The sequence below is a fragment of the Phlebotomus papatasi genome, chromosome 3 (assembly GCF_024763615.1).
Source record: "Phlebotomus papatasi isolate M1 chromosome 3, Ppap_2.1, whole genome shotgun sequence".
Classification (NCBI taxonomy): domain Eukaryota; kingdom Metazoa; phylum Arthropoda; class Insecta; order Diptera; family Psychodidae; genus Phlebotomus; species Phlebotomus papatasi.
In genome coordinates this window covers 27,335,937-27,360,775 of record NC_077224.1, presented here as the reverse complement: position 1 = coordinate 27,360,775, position 24,839 = coordinate 27,335,937, and the positions used below count along the sequence as shown (strand labels likewise).

General features: G+C 33.8%; 2 protein-coding genes across 3 annotated transcripts in view; one reads left to right on the top strand and one right to left on the bottom strand.

Annotated features, from left to right (window-relative positions):
* LOC129807417 (RNA helicase aquarius) overlaps positions 1–19,525 on the bottom strand; it is a 79,432-nt gene extending 59,907 nt beyond the window's left edge. Inside the window, exons 1-2 of the mRNA XM_055856666.1 lie at positions 19,318–19,525; positions 18,430–19,248 (exon numbers count right to left, since the gene is read on the bottom strand). Coding sequence (XP_055712641.1) covers positions 18,430–19,248; positions 19,318–19,407 — 909 coding nt within the window. The 5' untranslated portion in view covers positions 19,408–19,525. The remainder of the gene's footprint in view (positions 1–18,429; positions 19,249–19,317) is intronic.
* Positions 257–18,438, top strand: LOC129807418 (probable G-protein coupled receptor Mth-like 5). 2 transcript variants are annotated; one of them, XM_055856667.1, is made up of 5 exons: positions 257–316; positions 520–712; positions 7,468–7,661; positions 8,123–8,786; positions 14,020–18,438. In XM_055856667.1, the coding sequence occupies exons 3-5, from the start codon at positions 7,478–7,480 to the stop codon at positions 14,582–14,584; spliced, it is 1,413 nt and encodes a 470-aa protein (XP_055712642.1). In that variant the 5' UTR covers positions 257–316; positions 520–712; positions 7,468–7,477; the 3' UTR covers positions 14,585–18,438. The 2 variants fall into 2 exon arrangements, with proteins under 2 accessions (XP_055712642.1, XP_055712643.1); XM_055856668.1 differs by having other exon boundaries at positions 293–316; positions 571–712.
* Positions 19,526–24,839: the final 5,314 nt, after the last annotated feature.

Below are 24,839 nucleotides of genomic sequence, written 5' to 3'. Positions count from 1 at the left end.
AGTCTGTGTATGAGAGACTTAACGACCAAAATCCAGTGGCAGAAAAGAGGGGAAGAATGAAAGATCGTTAAAATTCCAGCATAAAGTATGGACTAACACTCTGACATGATTCCTTCTCTGTGCTTGTCTCTCTTTTACTTTTTAGCAACACACTCCTCATCCACAATTCTCTGTATATTATTTTTCCAGGCAAATGGGTGAGTATCGTATTTGTTGGTTGCCTGGAAATTGCCAGTTAAACAACCCAGACTAGTTTGTGTTCGTATTGCTTCCAGTGTGGTTGGCTGTTCTGTGTCTCTCTCCTCACCAGACCACAGTGTTATAAAGTTTCACTTCAAATTTATTATTCCTCAATCTCACGGAAATTTTTTGTCTTACTTTTATACTCAACTTCCACCATATTTCTCCCCAATTTGTGACATATTCTACTGGAAAATTTTCAAATTTCTTCAAAACAAATTCTGTGATTTCCCCTAATCATTCCTCCTCTTCAAATAATCCAAAATCCATATCCTTCAGGTGTTGTGCATTTGTGTATTTTTTTTTGCCTACTCTACTGAACCGGAAAAGCACGTTGCGTAACTTTTTTTTTGCATCAACTTATCAAATGGATTTATGTGAACAATTGAGCGCAGAATAAGATCGAGAATTGACCATAATAGTGCTTTTATTCAACGTTAAAAGTGACGCAGTTTGATGATTATGACGCCAGGTAAAAATGAGCTAATGTATGGAATCTCATTGGATTTCAACGCTTTTGCTTTTACAAATACAAACGTTGATATCGCACTACAAGTTTTCTCGTGCGCCTATTTTTTTTTCAATATAAACAACTTTTTGTAGATATATTTCTTTGACAATAATATTGCTCATTATGTTGTATTTTAGTCAAACACCTTAGGGTAAGTGTGCCAAATTCCGGCCAGCTTGCAATTCCGGCCACCTTTTTTGTTCCTCGAATTTTCATGAATTTTTAGTTTTTACATACTCCAGAGATTATACAATGCAAAAGAATGACAAAAAATGTAGCTTCGACAAACGAGGTGACGTGAAAAAGACATTTGAAGAATTCTCGAAGGGCAAGGAACTATGAGAATGAAGGTGGCCGAAATAGGACACCAAAGCTATGTCTACATTTTTATTCATTTTAAAATGTATTAAGAATGATTTTAAAGTAAATAAAGACGATAAACTGTCTACAAGGTTCTAAGCAACACTCAAGTAGAAGGAATGAAAAAAATATCAATTTCTATTAAATATATTACATTTCAAACATGAGACTTTGGCGCTTGCATGCAACTATGCTGAAATTTGGCACACTTACCCTATATATATTTACCTCCCTATGTTGTGACTTTTCTGATATTTTTTTTCTTTCAAAGGAAAATACTCTTATATGTGACTTAGCAGTGCGTGAAACTAAAACCGTGAAACTTATATTGTCGAGGGACGCGCAGACATATAAATTTCACAGAGTCAAATTACATAGAATAATTGCAAAAATCGTGATTTCCAGATGAATCATCCGACACAGAGAACGCAGTCATTTTTCACACGAAGTAACTTTACTTCGGACACCTTTTTTTTACTTCGTTCCATGTGCTCTCAAGAAGTTCGTCTTTAGAGAGGAACTCTCTGACACACCTTTTCCCCATTAACACGCTTTTATAATTTTCCTGACCACATCTCCCCATCTTTTAACTTCAATATTTTTGCTCTATTTTGCCGCCTATAATTAATTGTCTTCATATACAACATTTTCAGCAATTTAACATTCCAAAAAGTAAATAAAATGAAGAGACACAAAGAAATTATCTGCCAAGTTTCTTCCTCATTTAAAATCTCAAGTTCAATGGCTCTCTGACTCGTATAATGGTATTTTATAAATGTGACGAGTCGCTTTTAATTTGCTCTCAACAGAGATCTCATTTTGGCTCAATATCTTCTTGGTAAATATATATATATGAATGCAGCTTCTCATCACAGTGACATCACAGTTACTCGTTTTTCCCAAAAGGAAGTCTTTAATCTCATTCAATTGGCAACGTAAGCACAATACATATATAATAACTCTCTCTATCTGGTCTTCTGTGAAAGGCAATTTGTGATACTAAAGTGGGTGGATCCTTTAGACTACTTCAGTCAATTAATTTTTATTTTCTTTTAGTTTTTCCCTCTTTAAAGTCCCACAACACTAAACAGCAAGAGGGAAAATTCAATGGTAAATGATACAAAAATGTTTTAAATTTCTTTTATCTTTCATATACAACAACCATAATCACATTGTCCCTTATCTTGTTGCATTTACTACGTGTAGGAACAACTTCGACAGTAGTAAACATGGGGTAGTTGTAAACACTGTGAGTTTTTAAATTAGATACTAGACTAACTGTGTTATCACGCTCGCACATTAAAATTTTACTAAGATTCACATTAATTGTCGCTGGGGAGAGTCCAAATGTGTAATTTGTGTGTTTGAATCATTTTATATTCAAAATTTGATCTATTTGTTGATAAAAAGGTAGACTTGGCCCGCAAAATTTGATATAAATGCGATTTGAAATTAATGCGATTTTCTCTTTAATTTTTTAATGTGAAAAATATTTATGCTTTAGGTAAATTTAAACTTATTTTTGCAGGCCAAGTCCACTTCTTTATCAATAAATAGAAAAACCCCAAATATTAAATGACTCAAAGACACAAATAACATATTTGGACGCTCACAAGCGACAATTAATGTGAATCACATTAAAATTTTAATGTGCAAGTGTGATAACGCCGTAAGAGGACGAGGCCTATATGAATTCATAGGGATCTTCATAGTTACTGAAGAAATGGTCAACATAAGTCCAAGTAGTGTAGACATAATTTGCGTTCACACACAAGTACCCTGTTTTTACTACTGCCCCAGTTTCCCTTATATAACGAACGAAAGGAAAATGCCCGATGAGTCACTCCGAGACTTTAATTCTCAATTTAACTTTTCGAGTGTTCTATTTAGTTAATTCTCTATGACTTTCTCTCCCGAAGTATACACTAAAGGACTAAAGCATTAATTTCTTTTCAAAGGCTGAAACTGTGTAAATTTCAAACTACACTCAATCCCGGTATTATGCACATTTTCGGAACCGAGAAAAACGCGCGAAATGGCATTACGCATCGAGAAAATTTACATACCCGCAGGGGCTTTCTTTTGAATAAATTTCTCGTAGAACAAATTTCGAGCGGAGTAAAAGTAGTCAGACGATAAAGATTCAACTTTTTAATGGAAATGCATTAACAAACAGTACTTTTTGACCAGAGTTCTTGAATAAATGGTTAGAATATTTAAAAAAGTTACCTTAATAAAAGAAATTAAAGTTTTATTCTGAAAAAGTAGCAAAATGTTTTCAAATTTCCCGCGTCGCAAAATAGTACACATTCAGGCGTATTTCAAAAATGATTTCATAAATTGATTCCCAAAAGTAGGCAAATTTGCATAAATGTATGTGCATAATTCCGTCAGGTGCATAATCCCGAAGGACTTAATGACGGGACTGAGTGTACATCGAATCCATTCTACGATTACTGGTTATGAATCTTTAAAAAGAATCACCAGTGAAAAGAGATGGCAAAGCGTCCCAGCTTTGCAGAATGCTCGAACTCACGAGATAGAGCTATCCGTGAATTATTACTTTTTGCTTGTATACCGATTTATTATACTGAGAAGTGTGTATTTGAGATTGTTATGCCCTAGACACATTTACGATTTAAGCCGAGAGACGGTTTAAGGTAATTAGGGGGAGGTGGGGCTACATTGAGCTGTGGGGCTAGATTGTTATTCGACTTTTTCACATATTTTTAAATGAAACTGGTCCTTACAATTATTTTATTTAAATGCACAATTATTTTGTCTATCCAAATTACATCATGCAAAAATCCAGTTTACATTAGAAATATGCGAAAAAATCGTATAACAATGTAGCCCCACAGCTCAAAGTAGCCCCACCTCCCCCTATAATCAAAATAATGATCGGATTACATATTCATCGGTTTCTGACTAATTCGAGTCTCTGATGCTTAAACGGAAAAATGGATTAGTTAGTGGAAAACTGATGAGAATTTAGTCACATCATTATTTTGATTATAATTACATAAAACCCTCTCTCGGCTTAAGTCGTAAGTGTGTCTAGGGCATTACTATCCTTAGTAACATGTTTACACCCAAATAAAAAGGAATATTCGAGAAAACTGAATTAATTCTCAATACTTAACTGATTCAATGCCGACGAAGATCGATCGGGTTAGAAATTTTAATAACTTTTCCAAATTTAACAAAATTGGTTAAAAAGTGAGCCCTCCAAATTGAGTGACCTTTAACCTTCAATAATTCAAAATTGTGAATTTTCCAGTCATAGATTTTTATGGACGAAATGTTCGCCTGGGACACTTCTAAAACATATCCGAAAATCATTAAAAAGGGTTGGGCCAATTCTAAAAAAAAAACCGAAAAAACATGGTTTTGAAGGGGATGAAAGGAAAAAGGAAAAAAGGTCTGGAGATAATTTTTTTTATTGGGGGTCTTCGAATACCGGAAGTTGATATCTTTAACCGTTTAAGCTCCAACTCGGTGACAAATTGGGAAAGAAGCGTATTATATAGCTTTGAGTTCGAACAGTAAAAAAATAATTTAAAATAATAATTAGAAAGGCTAACTGGTAAGAAAATCGATTTACAGTCTTCGATGATCCCCCTTCCTATAAGACGAAAGATTCATCAAAATATTTGCAATTTTTGTTTATTTTAAGACAGTTCCAATATCTCGAATGATTTTGAAATAACCCAGACATATATTTCATCTTGAGAGCCATATGACCGAAAAGTCGTCATTTTGGTTTTTTTTTTTTAATTTGAAATTAAACTACTTCAAAAAATTTACTTTTCAAAAGATTAGGTTAAAATTAAATTTATTTAAAAAGTATTGAAATTTCTAACTGGATCAAATTCAATCCAATGAGTACTGAATTAGTTGAGTACCGATATTTGAGAGAAAAATCGTCAACCTTTTGTTTATTAATAAAAAAAAAACATTTTTTATGAAGAATTAAGATCAAATTGCCCATAGTCTTCAGACAAGTGACTTGGTCTGGTTCCTAAAGATATCTAATTTCTAAATAACAAGTAGGAGTACTGACATTCAAAAAAATTCTCTATGAAAGTCGCATATTTTGAAATTATATAACTTTAACCATGTAGCTAAGTCTTAAGTCTGAGGCCCGTATAACCTTAAACAGTTCCTTTTAAAACCTCAAGTAAATATATCTAACCTGTTTGGCCAGATCGTTTTATTTATTTATTATATTTTTTATTGTAATATAAGTTATATTATTATATATTTTTATTGGGTTCCATGATGAAAAACAAATTTCTGTAATAAGGTCTTCAGACCTAAGGTTTAGCGGGTTTAGCCATATGGCTTAACTTTACTAAATTATTATCAAGAAAATTTTTGAGGAAACTGCAACTTAAGGTTGGATGTGAAGAATAAATTATTCATTAGATATTGAAAAATTAATAAATTGTTTTTTTTATTAAAATTTTCAAAATCTTGGAAAACTGGGCTAAGCCTCCAATCTGAACCTCTTATAAATTTTATACGTGCTTCAGATTTAAAGAAGACATATGGTTAAAACTTCTCTAACCTAACAGGCAAGATTTTTGGGGAAAAAGTTAGATTTTTGAGATATTATTAAAGGTAAATAACATTTACCTTTAATTGAAGACTAAAGACATATGAAAGGCAAATGATTCATTATATAAAAAAAAACTGCACTAAAATTAGTTATTATTAAGTTTTCGAGACATTGGGGAACAGAGCTAAAGCTGTTAGCAAAAAAATCAGTTCCAAAATTAAAATCTTTTTTTTTAAGTCAAAATCTTGAAAGCCAAATTCCCAAAAAGACAAAATACCGAATGGTTAAAATTCTGACGGGATGGCATTATATGGAGCATTATGTGTAAAATAATTTCCAAAACACTAAAAAATTGCCGTTGCCTCCAACAAGCGAGGATGCAATCATGAAAGTAGCTAAAACATTTTTGAGAATTTGGGATTTTGGCGTTCATGATTATGGCTTTCAGGATTTTGATTTTTCAAGATTATTGTTTTCGGGATTTTGGCTTTCGTGATTGTGGCTTTTCAGGATTTTGACTTTCTGGATTTCGGCTTTCGCAATTTTGACGTTCGGAATTCTGGTTTTCGAGATTTTGGCTTTCGATATTTTGATCGAGATCCATTTTTTATGCATATTTTGATTTTTGACTTCATTTGGAAGTAGTAGGCCTGTATATTTCAATAACATCTATTCATTTTAATTGTTGTTCGAGGTTAAAGACTAAAACCCTTTAAAATGCGTTTCTATTAAATAATTTAGTTTAAAATCCTATTCGTTTGGAAAGGCCTTGGAATTTGTAAGAAACTTTATACTGAGCGAAAGCTAGTTCACTTATTATCTTGAAAATTATTATTATGTCCAACGCACAATAACTTTTGTTTTGTAAACATGTTTTTTACATTTGAGTGAGAGTGAATGAAAGCGAGATATAGTCATCTCGCTCTCTCTCATATGAAATTTTGAAAACATGTTTACAAACAAGATTTTTTGTGCGTTGGACATTACTTATTATCTCAGTAATTCATAACCGATCATTTAAAATTAACTGCAATAAAGTACTAACGAACGTAATTCGAATGCCTTTAATGCTACCAATTTTCTAACACTAAGAAAAAAAGAGGCTACGATTAACTTTATTTCGTCATAACTTTAACACTTTTCGAGTGTAAAAATATATCAACATTTTTTAATCTTAATTTTACACTTTTTGAGGGTAAAATCAACATGAAAAAGGGTAACTTTAACCTATAATACACCTAAAAAGGGTAATATTTACACCGATTTCGGATCAATACTGCAGGGTCAAATTAACATTTCCGGAATGTTATTTTGACTTTTTTGGATTTCTCTCAGTGAATAAACTTCAAGGGATTCGAACCCGGGAAACTTGCATCATACAGCAAGCGCTCTATCATTGCGTGACAAATCTCACTAACAAAAAAGCATAATCAATGCAAATTCACGCTGTGCGTAGGATCACTCTGCAAATTTCTCATCACCAAAATTTTGATCTTCTTTTTTCTTGAATAAAATCTTCAAATTTGGCAAATCCATACCATATAAATTTAGTAATGTTATTTTCTGTGACAAAAGCGATTAAAAGCATCACCGAATATTTTACGCCATTTTAGCCATATCATACGATTTCTTCTTCCTCCTTAAATACTTCCTCATCCCCACATTCTTTGATGTAAAAATAGCTATAGGTCTTCTTCTTCATTGCATTTTCCCAGAGAGCAAGAATGTTGACAAATTTATTTTATGATATATGTAGATGTGTTGTCTATCTTTTTTTTATTTTTATTTTTTCCAGAAGTCACAACATGAATACCCGGATGAGGATGTTTTCTGTGCTTCTCACTGTTTGTTTCAGTCTGGCCTTTGCCATTGCATTGCCACAGAAATCCAATCCCAATGCCATCAGAGTTAACAAGTGTTGTGAAAAATTTGAACTACTCGTGGATGCTGTATGCACAAATCTCAATGATTCAGCAGCAGAATCTTCAGGTATACATTAAAAATCACATTTCTAAATTGTTTTATTATTACAACTTTCACTGCAACTTTCGTTCATCGACTTCTGGCAAATACTCAATCCAATGTATTCATGGGCTATATTTATAAAGCCTATTCATCTCAATAGCTTTGACTTGTCTTCTCAATTAATCCTATTAATTCACTTTTATTGCATTGCTGCATGTTGATTGAATGCCAGAACAGATTCTTCACATATTATTATGAGCTTGGCGTGTGCTCAAAATTCTCTCATCTCAATCTGCAGCTGGAAGTGTTTTTTTTGCGTGTAACCCGGTTAAGGCAATCCCTCTTTAACCATTATTTTCCCCTAAAAAAATTCCATCCCCCTTTATGAACAGATGCAGAATTACGTTGCGAAAATACCTTTGTTATAAAAGCACCCTTTTGTGCGCACGTGTTTTCTAAAATCCCTAATTTTTTCTCGTCCATAGGACCTTGGGCACCAATTTTTACTGGGTACAATGGCGAGGAAAATGTTCAGGTGGCTGAATGGAGATACATAATTGGTCTTCCTGACTGTGGTCCACTTCAAATGTGGCCAATTTATCACTATATCACAAGCGCGGATAAACTTGTTCTGCTACCAGATGGAAAGATGCGACATTTCATCAAGAATTCCAATGATGCTGATGACTTTCACAAACACATCGCCGAGACAGATGACAAGCCAATGTTCTATGACTACGAACCTGGACAGTATTGCATGGATAAGGCTGTCCTGACAAAAGGAGCTAAGACTAAACAGGCACAATTTGCCATTGTCTGCAGCCCAGAAAAAGTTACACATTGGACAGATACTGATTTTCTTCTGCGAAAAATCATCAATCCAATCTTCCATGGCATTTCAATGATCATCCTCCTGATCATTGCTATCATCTACTTCGTGCTGCCGAGTCTCAGAGATCTCGTCGGCAATATTGTTACGACAATAACCGTGTGCCTTATCGTCAATCAAGCAGCTGATCTCGTGAGAATTTTCACAGAGTTCAGTAGTCATGTGAGCTTCTTAGTAGCCGATACTATTCACTACCTGAGCCTCCTAGCTGCCTTCTTCTGGCTCAACAGCATGGGCTATTACATATGGAAGACGTTCAGGTATTCTTTACTTATCCCAAGTAGTTATTGGCAAAAAACATTAACATAGAACTTTTATGGTTCTTCAGTGATGTTTTAGTATCCTAAACCCGTTAAAGAAACACAAAACTTTTCCACTAATACTACTCAGAAATTATCGCGAATAGGCTATTAGGGAGAAGCGCGCTATCTTCGGACGACTCAAGCTTCGAACAATTCATTTTTTTCAATAGGGTAAGTGTTCCAAATTTCCACCAGCTTGCAATTCCGACCACTTTTTTTGTTCCTCGAATTTCCATGAATTATTAGTTTTTGCATACTCTAGAGAGATTATACAATGCAAGAAATAACAAAACAAAATGTCACTTCAACGAACGAGATGATGTGAAAAATACTTTAGAAGAATTCCGGAAAGGCAAAGATCTATTACAGACCTGTGCTTATTAACCCTTTAAGGACGATTGGGTCACCGGTGACCCAAAAATGATTTTTTTCCTACGGCCTTCTAAAGCTATGTTTTGCTCTAAAAAGTCAGAAAAGGTGATTTTTTCTGACCCCCGATTTTAGACCTTCTCGTCCTTAAAAGGTTAAAAGTCGTGCAGTATCGGAAATTTTGTGTTGATACAGCAGACTCTCTCAAATTCGGGCATATGGGACCGAAATGTCAGCCGAATTAGACAGAAATTCGGGCGACAAACTTTTTGAAATGCAACGATTTTTTATTCATGTGCATATAGATATTGAGCTTACACAGTCATATATAACGTAACTTACATGAAAATCGCTCAATAGTGCAAAATCACATCAAAACTAATACAAATCATGCCAAATTTGAGCATATTTGATTCATTTGATAATCATAATCAAACTTGAAAAATGACAACAAACTTTTTTCAAATGTAACCGCTGCCTGAATTAAAAAGTAGCCCGATCTTAAAAGAGCCGAATTTGCGAGAGTCTACTACTGTAGTTCTAATGGAAATTGCACATTGACGTGCTGGTAACACTAATCCCGCTTATTCACGGTGCCATGATGAATAATTTTGCGACAAAAAGACATAATAGAAAGAAAAACTCTCATAAAAATAAATTGTCTTCTTGATATCTTTGTCGGAAGACGGATAGCTGTTCACTAAACACCCTTTTTTACTTGAATCTTGCGGAAATATGAAGAAATTTAAAGAAAATACCATTTCAAATGACAAGCTTCTTAAATCGCGCGCAATTCAACTGTGAGAGAGAGATAGAGACACAAATAACTCCCCGTCAAATAATATCTGCACAGTACGGCCATTAATGTGTAAGGTTCCCGTCTTAAATTTTTATTGTTTTTCCTCAGTATTTGGGAGTTATTTTAATTTTATAGATTGATGATTTTGGTATATATTTTTGTGGATGTTTTTGGTTTTTAAAGGATTTTCTACACAGGATACTGGTCAGAATAGGCCTAAAGGCCTAAGACCTTGGTAAGGGGGGACAGGTAAGGGGGGAAACAAAAAAAAAAAAAAAAATAATATCTGCAGATATCTTTAAGATTTCTGTAGAGAAAATCTACACCTCTACAGAATATCTGCAGATAAATTCTGTAGATATTCTTACGAATTTTATTTGGGCTTGGGACAAAATTCGTCAGAATATTTCGGCAGATTTATGACGAATCTCTGATGAATTTCTGTAGATATTCTGTAGATTTTTTCTACATTCCAGACTTTCCAGACAAGATGTGTCAGAAGAGATGGAAAAATTTTTCACTGAAGTTTGCAAAATTCTATAGAGTTATTCTTAGTGATATCACGGTGTTTATATAAAATAAAGAATTCTGCGACGCCGTGTTACAAGTAGAGAAAAGTGAAGTGAAAACTTTAAACAGAGTGTCGACCAAAATTTCGTGTTTTTGTATCATTCGATTGGCGATTTTTAAGAAATTAGTATTTTTGCTCGCAGTTTTTTTACGTATCTAAAATGTGTACTCGGTAATGCTTGTTAAGCAGAACATACAATTTTCTTTATAACTTCTACAGTTTCTTCATAAATCAACAATTTTTTTGTGAAGTAATGGAGGTTATGCAAATTTTCTAGGGAGAAATTCTGCCGAGAATCTGCAGATTTTCTCTGAATGTACTAGAATATACCGTTAAAATTCAAAAAACCTCCGAGTAAAATCGGCAGGTAGAGCAATGATTTGACGGGTCACTTGACAAACGTCTGGCGGCGCTGCGGTTGCAAAAAATCTCTGAAATGCGACAAAATATTTTCTTCTCTATTTTATCCTTATTAGCAAGTCGTGTCCCTTCTTGTAATATGTCCTTTAGCATTCCTTATTAATCAAAATAGTTTTGTATAAAAGGGTTTTTCTCAAACATATCCTGAATTTTGGGACACCTAAGAAGAATATGAGCCTTCAGCTCAAAATTTCTTACTAATGTTTTTGTTGTAATATCGACAATTATTCACAATTAACCCAAATAACTCTAATCAACTAAATTATAACAAGGATTTTTTTTGTGAAAATGTCTTAACTTTAAGGAATTAAGCAATTTTCACATTAAAAACCTCTCATTTTCTCTACGTGAATTTTCGCGACATTTCTAAGAATCCCAACTGGCACCACCAAACTCACTTCGGCTTTTATTTTAGCTCGGGCCTGATCTATGAGAATCAAGGTGGCCGAAATAGGCCACCAAATCTACATTTTTATTCATTTTAAAATGTATTAACGTAGACAAACAATTGAGTTGTTCGAAGTTTGAATCATCCGAAGGTAGCACGCTTTTCTCTAATTACAAAGCGTACGATCAACTTTGCAAATCTGCTTGAACTCGTGACTATATTTGTTAAATTTTTATTTTAGACTAGCACTATTTAGAATAATAAAGTTGTTCAGACCTTCAAATTATGGAACGGAGCACCGCGTTTTCGAATTTGAGAATTCTTTAAATTCCCTGTTTACCGGCGTACAACTAATCCAAAGTGATTGGTCATTTCGAAACATTACAAAATTAAATAAAATTAGAACACTCACAAGAATAACAATTAGGGTAAATTAAGCTAATTCAAAACCTGCTCCAAATGGAAATTTTTCGCTACTCCAAATGGAAACGTCATTGTTTTTATGATAAATACAGTAATAAATTATTATATTTATGTATTTTCTATACCACAGTTTCATTATTTAGTTAATTTTGCTCCAAATAAAGCGAAAATCCATTCATATTCACAAATTTTAATTTGTTGATTTCTCAGAAAAATCAAAAGTGTACCTTTTCACCATCGAATTTTTCATCAATCGACCATGTTTTCCAATGAAAAACACAATGACGTGACTGTTGTTTATTCGTTTCGTTTAACATTTATGTCATATTTCTGGATAATTGTAGTTAAATTTAAAAAAAAAAATGATTACAAAAAAATCGTCCAAAACAATTTAGGCGCAATATAATATAATTGGTCTTAATATTAAAATTAATTATCGGTTCATTGCCAGTTCAATACAGCCTGGAATTGTTTCCAGATTGTTCGGAATACATAATCTTTGAAATGAAATTAATTTTTTATCATCCGTTGAAAAATACACACTCTAGAATATTTTGAACCAATGACATTGGGAAACCGTTATTAAGAAAAATTCTAGGGCTTTTTCATAAATAAACAAAATGTATGCCTGTAACATTTCTTTAATATGACCAAAAATAAAAGAAATCGTATGACGAATCTCTCCAAGGAGATCTATCTGTAGCGCATTTGCCATGTAGATCTGAGTATGATAGATAAATAGAAGTTCAGAAGAGATAAAGGCCGTACCGTTATATTTTATAAATAATTTGATTCGTGGAGTTATGTCAAAAAAGGGTCCCCAGAAACTATGTATTATTGCCTCTGTTTGTAGAGTGATTCAAGATACAAGAGATAAAGACAGTGATCTATAATCGATTTGAATCGAATTATAAAACATCTTGAAACCTATGAAAAAAAACACAAAAACCAGAAAATTGAAATTTTACTATCCAGGTTGTGATCATTGGGAATTTCTACGCGTTTTATATTTTACTTCTAAGTTTAAAATTGAACCCTGGGTTTTAAGTTTAAACAGATTATCTTACGTGATAATAATCGTAGTTTTATTATTTATCCTAGAAGAAAGTTCAGTATACAGTACTTAAGGGTATCAAAGAGAGGCCCCGATCAAAATGTTTGGCTTTTAAAGATTTTAGCTTTTTGGGACATTGGCCTTTGAAATGTTGGCTTTTGGAATATTGCCTCTTCGGGATTTTTGCTCTTGGAATTTTGACTTCTCGGTATTTTGGAATTTTGGCTTTTCAAGATTTTAGCTCTTTGGGATATTGGCTCTTGGGTATTTTAGCTCTTGGAATTTTGACTTCTCGGAATTTTGGAATTTTGGCTTTTCAAGATTTTAGCTCTTTGGGATATTGGCTCTTCGGGATTTTAGCTCTTGGAATTTTGACTTCTCAGGATTTTGGAATTTTGGCTTTTCAAGATTTTAGCTTTTTGGGATATTGGCTCTTTGAGATTTTAGCTCTTGGAATTTTGACTTCTCGGGATTTTGGAATTTTGGCTTTTCAAGATTTTAGCTTTTTAGGATATTGGCTCTTCAGAATTTTAGCTCTTAGAATTTTGACTTCTCGGGATTTTGGAATTTTGGCTTTTCAAGATTTTAGCTTTTTGGGATATTGGCTCTTCGAGATTTTAGCTCTTGGAATTTTGACTTCTCGAGATTTTAGAATTTTGGCTTTTCAAGATTTTAGCTTTTTGGGATATTGTTTTTTCAGGATTTTAGCTTTAAGGATTTTGCCTTTCAAGATTTGAACTCTTCCGAATTTTGACTATCAGGGTTTCAACTTTCAGAGTTTTATCCGGTACCGACCAAGGAGACATTTACGATGCAGGATGCAGTTCAATTATTTTGTGCCCTAATTACCAGTTCCTTTTAGACTGGTTGCCTTATTTTGTTTTTGCCATTCCCCAATTCCGATTTTTGATAGCATTCGAAAACCCTTAATTCTAAAAGCTTTTGGTAACCTAAAGAAAAGTCGAACATGCAACACTTGCATCACTGAACGAGTGCTCTATCATTTAACATAGAGCATGTCCTTAATGCATCAATGCATCAAAATGTTAGAACTCATCAATCTTTCTTACAGAAAAACTTGTCAATTTTAGCCAAAAAAAAACAACATGACTATATACGGAAAATGGTCTACGATGCTAATGCTAATGGTAATTCTTGAATTTTCAGATCCCGAAATGTCTTCTTAAGAGTAACAGACGGCAGAAAGTACTGCTGGTACTCAGGATATGCATGGGGATCAACAATTGTGATGTCTGGCCTGGCGACATTTGCTCATGTCTTCCTGGACACAGCACAGTCAAAGAGGCACAGTTTGGTGGAGGATCAAGAATCAATGGGCTGGTTGGGTATTGCAATGTTCTTCACACCAATAGCCGTTATCATTAGCATCAATATCTTCTTCTACGTCACCACACAAAAGATCATCAATCGCATGAACACCTACGGCAGAATTCATCACAAACTGAAAGCCAGTTTTGTCATGTTCTCCCTAATGTTTGCAGTGATGAGTCTAGCATGGCTGTTTCTGGTGCTCTCTTGGGTACGCTATGACGTCTTCCTGTATACCCACATTGTGGTGAATGCCCTCCAAGCACCCCTACTCCTCTATATCTGTGTTTTGCGGCAGAAACACGTGACATTTCTGCTGAAAAAATCTTGCTGCTACAATGAGCCACCAAGTGCCACGGATTGGGGAGATGAGATGACATACATGAATGGCGGAGATTACTGAAGAAGAAGAAGCCACCCAAGTGCTCAAGAGTGTCACAAAGGATTCACCCAAAGTGTCTCCCTTTTTTTGACCTCACAGAAACAAGTCAACGAATATCCAGAGAGTTCAATGTCCCGTCCCAGTCTTCTGACCATACTTTTATCGATTTCAACACCCCAACTACATTCAACCACCACGACTGAGCCCTCTAAAAAGCAAGGCCACAAATGAAATGACTAAAGAATGACGTGATTGTTTATCTTTTCACACGATAATTCCATTTCAGGAAAGGAGTAGTGCTTCCTAAATACTTCTTTCTCGGGATTCAAAAACTAAAGGTTTAGCCCAGTTCCTGAATATTTTCGAAATCCTAAATAAGTAATTTTAGTGGATCTTTATTATTAAATCTCAAGTCAAATTTATTCCGAAAATTCTAATTGATAAGAAATTAGAGAAGTTAAGCCATATGGCTAAAAGATCTGAAGCTCTATATAAGGCTCACTAAGACTTAGGATTTGTTCAAAAATAATTTAAAAATTAACAATTGTGGGAGGAGTTACGGCCTACCAAAAATTGATTTTTAACCTGTGATTATTTCCTGATCTATTAAGTCAGTTTTAAGTATGTCGTAAACCTATTCAAAAGTGCTCAAAATATAATATTTCTGCACTGAGAGAAATCCGAAAAAGTTAAAATAACATTACGGAAATGTTTATTTTACCCTGCAATATTGATCCGAAATCGGTGTAAATATTATGCTTTTTAGGTGTATTAGGGGTTAAAGTTATCCTTTTTCATGTTAATTTTACCCTTAAAGTTTCAAATTAACATTAAAAAATGTTGATATATTTTTAAACCTAAAAAGCTTTAAAAGTATGAGGAAAAAAAATTAATCGCAACCCCGTTTTTTTTCTTAGTGTGACTTTTTTAAAGTTGGATTTATAACTCGAGTTTAGAAACAGCAGCCTTATGCCAGCTTCAGACTGGAGGTTTAGCCCGGTTCCCGAAGGTTTCAAAAATCTTAATAACAAGCAATTTTATTGATTTTCTAAAATCTAATGGATCATTTGCCCTTAATATTTAATCCTAAACAACAATTTCCTAAAAAATCATGCCTGATAAGGGATTAGGAAAGTTAAGCCAGATGGCTAAGCCTTAGGTCTGAAGATCGTATTAGAAACCTTTTCGATCCATGAAAACTTTCAGATTTTCATTTGCTTTGTTTGAGCACTTTATGTATAGATCTTTACTCTTAAGATTTCTGTAATATTTTTGAACTATTTACAAACTTACATTTCAATTTTTATACAGAGTATTTATTATTAATTAAATAAATCATGGCAAATAAAGTCAATAAGTCAAAAAAAAATTTCAAAGCCCAGTTTATTTTTCATAGAAAACATTATTTAAAAATGTTTGTTTTTAAGAAAAATCAATTGGATGTTTTTTTTTCAAATTGCAAAACTTTGCAAAATAAAGAAATCTAAATATCTATTTGTTTAAATTTTTCAGAAAAAAAACTAGAAAATACATGAAAAATTGATCAAATTGCTTTAAATACTTTAAACGAAAATTAAACAATTTAGTTATCGGTTTACGGTTATATATGTTTTTTCAATACTTAGTCTTTTGATTTTTTTCGTCTTGGCGAAAAAAGTGCAAATTTTCCGTGCCTTGCTGAATAGTATTTAGTAAAATTCTCCAAAAACTGACCAAAAATTTATAATTTCAGATTGAATGGAATTTCGGACATCACAAATTTCCGGACAAACCGATTTAGAATTAGATAACTCTCTCGAAACTTGATTTAAAAAATTAATAAAGTATTGTTCAAATTGCATGATTACTAAAGTCCGAATTTCCAAATTTATTTTTCCGGAATTCTCCGTTGTCCAGAACTCCGAATTTTCCGCTATGCATTTTTTTTCGAAAAATTAAATTTGTCGAAAAAATTCTATTCTTTGAGATTTTTACAAAGTACAGGGGTTACAGGTACCCTTTAGGGCGAAAAGAAGTTAATTCTGTCATCTTTTTTGTGCTCAAAAATTTCTTCTTCAGAATTCCTGATAGAAGAAAATTTGAAAAAATGAATACTGAACCGGTCTTAACTCCTGTATCGTTGTTTTATTTTTTCTTTGCATAACATTTTGGATTTTTTTTTATTGAAGTGGATTATGTCACGAAATAAATCTTCAAAACCGGTGTCGGCCAAAATTTCGAAAGAAAAAATCCCTAATGGATGTAAATCCCGAAAATCAAAATCCCAAATAGCCAATATCCTGAAAGACAGAATACTGAAAGTAGAATTCCAAAAAAAGCCAAAATCCTGAAAACCCAAAATGTCGAATGATTAATATCCTGAAAGGAACAGAATTGCTTCCAAAATTTTGGCATTCCGGGATTTCTGCTTGCGGGATTTTGTTTTTCAGGATTTGGGCTTTTTGGAATTTCGATACATTCGGGATTTTGATGTATTCGCAATTTTATTTTTCGAGATTTTGACTTTCAAGATTTTATCTTTCGGGATTTTGGCTTTTCGGGATTTTGTTTTTCAGGATTTTGGCTTTCCGGAATTTCGATACATTCGGGATTTTGATCTATTCGGAAGTTTGTTTTTCGGGATTTTGACTTTAAGAATTTTGTCTTTCGCGATTTTGCCTTTATGGGATTTTGTTTTTCAGGATTTTGGCTTTCCGGAATTTAGATACATTTACGATTTTTTTATCTATTCAGAATTTATTTTTCGGGATTTTGACTTTCAGAATTTTGTCTTTCGGGATTTCGCCTTTTTAAGATTTTGTTTTTCATGATTTTGGTTTTCCGAAATTTCGATACATTCGGGATTTTGATCTATTCAGAAGTTTGTTTTTCGGGATTTTGACTTTCAGAATTTTGTCTTTCGGGATTTCGTCTTTTTGGGATTTTGTTTTTCGGAATATTGACTTTCAAGATTGTTCTTCGGGATTTTGTTTTTTTTTTAGAATTTTGGCTTTCCGGGATTTCCGCTTTCGGAAGTTTGTTTTTCGGGATTTTGACTTTCAGGATTTTGTCTTTCGCGATTTTGGCTTTTCGGGATTCAAGATTTTGGTTTTCCGGGATTTCGATCCATTCGCAATTTTAGCCTTTCGGGATTTCAACCGGGATCCCTTGAAAACGTATCTTGAGAATATGAACTTTGTTCTCTTAAATGGCCAATAATTTTATTCGATGTTTCAGGTTATATTAGTTCTAACCTCAAAAATTTTAAATACAATTTATGTGACACTATCTTCTACTCTCTCCTTTTGAAAGAATTTTTGATCAGTAATTTAGCTACGACAAAAGAACATCATAAAGATGCTTTTGAATTTTTAACAAACCAATTTCTTTACTTAAAGTGAGGTTATGGTGAACATAACCTCCATTAATTAGGCCATAATTTTTCTTACAAATATTTTTAGCACTTCAGAGACAAATAGATTTATCTTTGTGCTGAATTTATATTGCAACATATCCCCCCCCTCAAAAAGTTGCATTAAAAATAATTACGTCATTCTTTAGGAAATCCCCGGAAATATTTGAACTGAAATATATTCATATCATAAATTTCTTTTAGAATTTTTTTTAGAATTCTAAAAGTAAATCTGCCTTAATCAGAACGAAATGCCCCAGGAGAATTCAGAAATAACTCAAAATCAGAATCTCTTGATTGATACTCCAAGAAAATCCATGAGAATTCTTTAAAAAAATCTGTTTTTGTACTTAAAAACTTGAAAAAAAAGTCCTTTTTGCAAAGATCTTTCAATTTCTCTCTAGAAATGATCTTATTGTGTAAGGAAGTAATTTGTAGTTAATTTGTGTAAATTATTAAAGAAGATTTGACTTACCTGTGTAAAGAGTTTTCCTTCCTCGCGTTTGGCCAAATTGGACAGATGACATCGTACAACAAGATGACAATCATCGAGGACAGTATTGAAGAATCTCCTGGTGGGCAGGAGAGCCTCCAGGTCAATCAGCAGCTCCAGGAAGCGTTCACAGTAGCGAATGACATCTTCACTGATTTCCCCATCAATGGAGATGGAATCGAGGATTCCCATGAATTTAATCATGAGCTTCTGCAAGAAATGCCTTTCCCACTCGAGTTTTTCCTTCATTTCTGGCTTATCCCTCTTCTGCAGCTTCTTCCAGAACTTTTTCCATTCCGGTATGGCGCGTAACTCCTGCTCCCGGCGCCGTGGCTGAAGACACGACCACATTGTCAGGGAAACCAGACGCTTAGCCTGTTCCCTGCACAATTCCACTTCCATGCTGTTGAAGCAGTGATTGAGGAAGAGCAGCAAAGCCGTCTGCTCACGCATAAAGGTAGCAGTAGGCTTCTCATTGGAGAGACAAGATTCCAGGCATTGCTGGAAGAATCCGGGGAATTCCGCGCTATTATCCTCGAAGCACTTCCACACAGACACTCTCTCCCTAAACTTCTCATTCAGCATAAACACAATGGACATCATGTGGGCATGAGAAGCTGTCTCTCGTCGATAATTCGGCCAGAGATAGTTCTCCAAATACTGCGAAAACTCCAGCATCATGATTCGTCTGACAGAATGCCGGGTATCGCGTATCTCCTTGAAATATATATCTTCAATAATTTCAGGATTGTAGGTATCATGATTTGAAGCCGTGTGTGGGGCCCAGTATTGATTTGCCAGCTGAAAATCCCAAAAATAAGCCAAATTATCAAACGTTTTTGTATCATTTCTTTTTAGGTTATGTCTTACCAAATTTATTCTGTCAGCATTTATCTGAGCAACTGTAATTGTTGTAGCTTTTCCCTTCTCTTGGGGCGCGCTAGAATCCTTCTTTGTCATTTTGCACAACAAATCACCACCCTTTTTCCACTTTAAAATTAATTTGAAGCACTTTTCCTGCGAACGTGAGAACACAAACACTCAGGAATTCATTTGTTTGCAAACACTGCACCGGTAGAAATTGAAGTAATTATCCAAATGCTGTTGAAAGGTTTTGTTTGACATTTATTCTACGCGCGCTTGCTGCCATTTTTATACACATACATTTTGGAGGGAAATTTAGCGCGCAAAATTAACTAATTTTAAAATGCACTCAGAATTTATTGAAAATTATTTTTATTTTCAATAATTCGTCACAATAAATTCATAAATTTATTTTTACATTTTTTCGAGACGATATTCTTACCCACATTGTGCACCGGACACTTCCTCTGGAGATTGAATGATTCTGGGCGTGAGTCCTGCTTTTGACTCCTGCTTCCTTTCCAAAAAGTAATCTTATTTTTTAAAATGTAATTTTCTATGTTTAAAACGGTTTACAAAAATTTTCAGAGCTTCACACTATCACATAGTAGCGAGTAGTATTTTCATTTCCTAACTTTTCCATAAATAAATTCGGGCTAGAGAGCGCGATTCCAGTGTTGTTATCTCTTTCCGGACCACAACATATCCAGCGAACGAATTTCAGTAAAACTCACTTTATTGTAAGTCTTACTGGTCAAATATGATACTTTTGTAGAGAAAGAATTTTCTCCGCCTCTGGGAAATTGGAAAACTCATGGGAACTCTCGTCCCCTAAAGAACGCAAAAGATAGAAACTTGGACAAACTTCAATTTTCCAAAAGCCAATAATATCAATTTTGTGAATTATTTTTGCATGTCAAATAACTCCTTTACAATGTTGATCACTAAAACAAGAAGAATTATTGACCAGTATCTTGTGGGATGTCCAGGAAGTGCTAAAAAGGACACCCAGCTCATGCTTGTAAACAGATTCCTCATAATATTTCACAGAATAGCACTTTAACACACATTTCTCTCAACAGGATGTTATTGCAGACACATTAAGCTTTCTCAAGAGCCAAAAAAACACTTCCTGGACAATCAGAATTCACCAAAATCTGGAAGAATAGGAAAAACTTCCCCGAAAGCAATCTCCTTCGCTGCCAAATGTCAAAATTATCGGCCATATTGACAAAAATTTCGCTCCCGCTTGAATTTTCTTACAAGGTTGGTGTCAAAAACCAAATGGCGGGCACTGGCGGGATAACCTTACATTTGACCTCAAGATTCTTGGGGACGAGAATTCCCATCAACTTTGAACAAGTTTTTTGAAAATTTATGAAAAAATTGTTTTTCGAATTTATGTAATCTGTAATTGTTAGTTATCATACTTATTGGCCCCGAGAGGTTGTTCCTTATTCGGGTCTAGAAATATGAAAAAAGTCACAATATGTGCAAGGAAGCAGAAAATCGAAAATTCACGATTTTTGACCAAGAATATCTTAGCTCAGGAGTTAATTGGGATCCTGCAAAAAATATCCTAGATTTGGACATCCTTATAGTTTGTAATTATCCAGAAGAATCGGATTTTTATCGATTCTAGATAGTCTAAAAAAATTGTTGTTTCCATGGGTACCCAGTGTCCCAAAGGAGACGAAAGAGTTATATTATTTGCGTGTAGGTTTAGCTTTAGATTACAATAGGTTTTTTTTAACTCTTTCCGGACTGCAGCATATGCTGCAAGCCAATTTCACAATTGTTTAATCAAAAATATCTAAGCTCAACATTTAATTGAGGTCCTACAAAAAATATCTTACAGATCTTACATTTGGACATCCTTATAGTTTGTAATCATCCAAAAGAATTGAATTTTTCTCAGTTCTGAATAATTAAAAAAACACTGTTTTTCACTGAATATTCATATGCTGCTTTGGGTACTCAGAGTCCCAAAAGAGACGAAAGAGTTAACTCTTTCGTCTCCTTTGGGACTCTGGGTACCCATGGAAAAAAAAGAATTTTTTTGGACTAATTTAGAATCGATAAAAATCCGATTCTTGTGGATGATTTCAAACTAAAGGATGTCCAAATCTAGGATATTTTTTTGGAGGATCCCAATTAACTCCTGAGCTAAGATATTCTTGGTCAAAATCGTGAATTTTCGATTTTCTGCTTCCTTGCAGATATTGTGACTTTTTTGATATTTCTAGACCAGAATGAGGAAAAACCTTTCGGGGACAATAAGTATGATAACTAACAATCACAGATTGCATAAATTCGAAAAATATTTGCCTTTTGCTTTTTGACACCAACCTTGTAAGAAAATTCCAAGCGGGAGCGACATTTTTGCCAATATGGCCGATAATTTTGACATTTGGCAGCGAGGGAGATTGCTTTCAGGGAAATTTTTCCTTCCGGATTTTGGTGAATTTTGATTGTCCAGGAAGTGTTTTTTTGGCTCTTGAGAAAGCTTAATGTGTCTACAATAACATCATGTTGAGAGAAATGTGTTTTAAAATGTTATTGTGTGAAATATTTTGAGGAATCTGTTGGCAAGCAAAAATTTGGTGTCTTCTTGACCACTTCCTGGACATCCCACAAGATACTGGTCAATAATTCACCTTGTTTTAGTGATCAACATTGTAAAGGAGTCATTTGACACGCAAAAATAATTCACAAAATTGATATTATTGGTTTTTGGAAAATTGAAGTTTGTCTCCTTTTCGTTCTTTTGGGGACGAGAGTACCCATGAGTTTTTCAATTTCCCAGAAGCGGAAAAAATTCTTTCTCTACAAAAATATCATATTTGACCACTAAGACTTACAATAAAGTGAGTTTTACTGAAATTCGTTTGCTGGATATGTTGTGGTCCGGAAAGAGTTAATAATGACTTTTCAAGGCCCTATGTTAAAAAGGTTCTACAGAGCGTATTACTCAACCGAATGTGACCATGCTTGGACTAGTTGGAAAGGTCTTGAAATTTCTGACAAGTCTGAACCGGTTCCAATCGGTTGTGAACAGATACGTGATTTTTTTCTGAAAATCAATTGTATTACTCCTCAGGTGTTTTGGGGAATCTTTTGGATGATCGGTGAATCGAGTCAAATCTATTGTTATCGACCCTTATTACCCATATTGCAGGGTGTTCCCTTTGTTTGTGTCCTCCCGAGGCTTGCGTTGGTCAATCGGTTTCCAGCTGGTCATAGTACAACACTAGCAGTCATTTTAATATAAAATAAATAAATGTACAAATAAACAAATAAATAATCAGGTACATCAAGAATAAGAGCGTATATAGGGTAAGGGCTCATAATTTTGGACAGTCTGCTTATAAGTATTGAAGTTCCAAGTTTGAAGTGCGATATTTTCAATACTAATTGACATTTCTTGTTACTCTCTTTTCAGAAGGGTTCTTTAGAAACTTAGCAAGCTATTTATCGTCTTATTTTTATTAAAATTAGTTTTAATACGTTTAAAAATGAATTGATATGTAGAGGTGACTTTGGCTCTTATTTTGGACAACTTGGTTATTATTTTGGACAACTTGGCTGTAAATTTGGACAGCTAATCCGCCTCAATAGGGTGCACATTGTTCTTCATTTCATGAACCAATCTTACCAAGTCCTCTTCCTGTTCATGTAAGGGAAACGTAGAATGTCACCACAGAAGCCCGGCAACTTTCCATATCATTCATTAAATTGAGTTGACGTCGATACTCCAAGTACGTGCGGATTCGCTCATTCCCTGACCTTTCCGGGAGCCTTTCAATGCATTTCTCGCTACATCTCTTTCGTAGATATGATGCTCCTTTGTTTCTCCAGGCATTTGTCCAACCTAGTCATCACAAAAGCTAAAACTTCACGAAATTTCGTGAGAAACACACCTGTCCAAAATAAGAGCCATCACCTCACTGGTAAATGTCTTAAAAAATTTCCTATTTTTTACACGAAAAATCTATTTCACAAGGCAAATCTCACTTCAGGTCAAATGTACAAATCACCACTAACGTGAATCAACACAATATTCAATGAGTATTCAATAACACTGTGCGACACGTTGTGGGTGTCTTTGACGAGAGTGCCAAAACTTGTTAGAGGGTCATTTAAGGACCTCAAATCTGCAATCCGTTTGTCCGGGTCACCTCTAGATTTTTTTGAAAAAGCATATTTAGTTTTTTGATGTTTTATAAAATTCAAAAATTCATATCTCCGGTTCTATTTATCCGGTGGTAGTCACATAAAGCTAAACTGACGCGTAATTTCATCCTCTATAACTCTTGTGAACATATCAAGCATCTACGATGAAAATGAAGTATATTTTTTAAAGATTTTTTGAAAAAGAGCACCCAAAATGGTGCATTTTTCTGTGTTTTTTCCATCTTCTAGTAATTTTCCCACTTTAATAGAGCATTTTATATGTCAAATAACTATGCCTAAAAGTTAGAGAATTTAATATTCTTTCATATCTTTTTGGTTTAAATTTTCTATCCTAATTCGTTTATTCACAATAATTTATTGAAAATAAAATGCATTATTATAAAAATAAAATCTCTTATTATATATAATTATTTGGTATCTTTGTCTAACCTACTGAAGAGCATTCTCTTTTGCACTCTCACTTACACATTTCATATAAAAAGAGGCGAAATGAAAAAAAGAGACGTATATAGAAATAAAGAGAGAAGAATAGTTTTTTGGCACTCATAACAGCTATTCTTCTCTCTCTATTTCTAAATACGTCTCTTTCTTTCATTTCGCCTCTTTTTATATGAAATGTGTAAGTGAGAGTGCAAAAGAGAATGCTCTTCAGTAGGTTAGACAAAGATACCAAATAATTATATATAATAAGAGATTTTATTTTAATAATAATGCCTTTTATTTTCAATAAATTATTGTGAATAAACGAATTAGGATAGAAAATTTAAACCAAAAAGATATGAAAGAATATTAAATTCTTTAACTTTTAGGCATAGTTATTTGACATATAAAATGCTCTATTAAAGTGGGAAAATTACTAGAAGATGGAAAAAACACAGAAAAATGCACCATTTTGGGTGCCCTTTTTCAAAAAATCTTTAAAAAATATACTTCATTTTCATCGTAGATGCTTGATATGTTCACAAGAGTTATAGAGGATGAAATTACGCGTCAGTTTAGCTTTATGTGACTACCACCGGATAATTAGAACCGGAGATATGAATTTTTGAATTTTATAAAACATCAAAAAACTAAATATGCTTTTTCAAAAAAATCTAGAGGTGACCCGGACAAACGGATTGCAGATTTGAGGTCCTTAAATGACCCTCTAACAAGTTTTGGCACTCTCGTCAAAGACACCCACAAAAAGGTAAATTTTGTCGCACCGTGTAATATCACTCAAAAAAACCGAAGAAACATTGTTAGTACTTCACCACAGCTAAATAAGAACTGAAGTAAACACGAAGTTCTGTCATATTTCTCGTAAGCAATTGCTCACACTGAATTTTCAACAA

Bases quoted from the DNA above. Each gene is read 5' to 3' on its own strand.
- LOC129807418 (XM_055856667.1), top strand. From the start codon at position 7,478: ATGAATACCCGGATGAGGATGTTTTCTGTGCTTCTCACTGTTTGTTTC. The intron at 7,662-8,122 runs GTATACATTAAA...TCTCGTCCATAG, and splicing joins TTCAGCAGCAGAATCTTCAG to GACCTTGGGCACCAATTTTT. The intron at 8,787-14,019 runs GTATTCTTTACT...TTGAATTTTCAG, and splicing joins TACATATGGAAGACGTTCAG to ATCCCGAAATGTCTTCTTAA.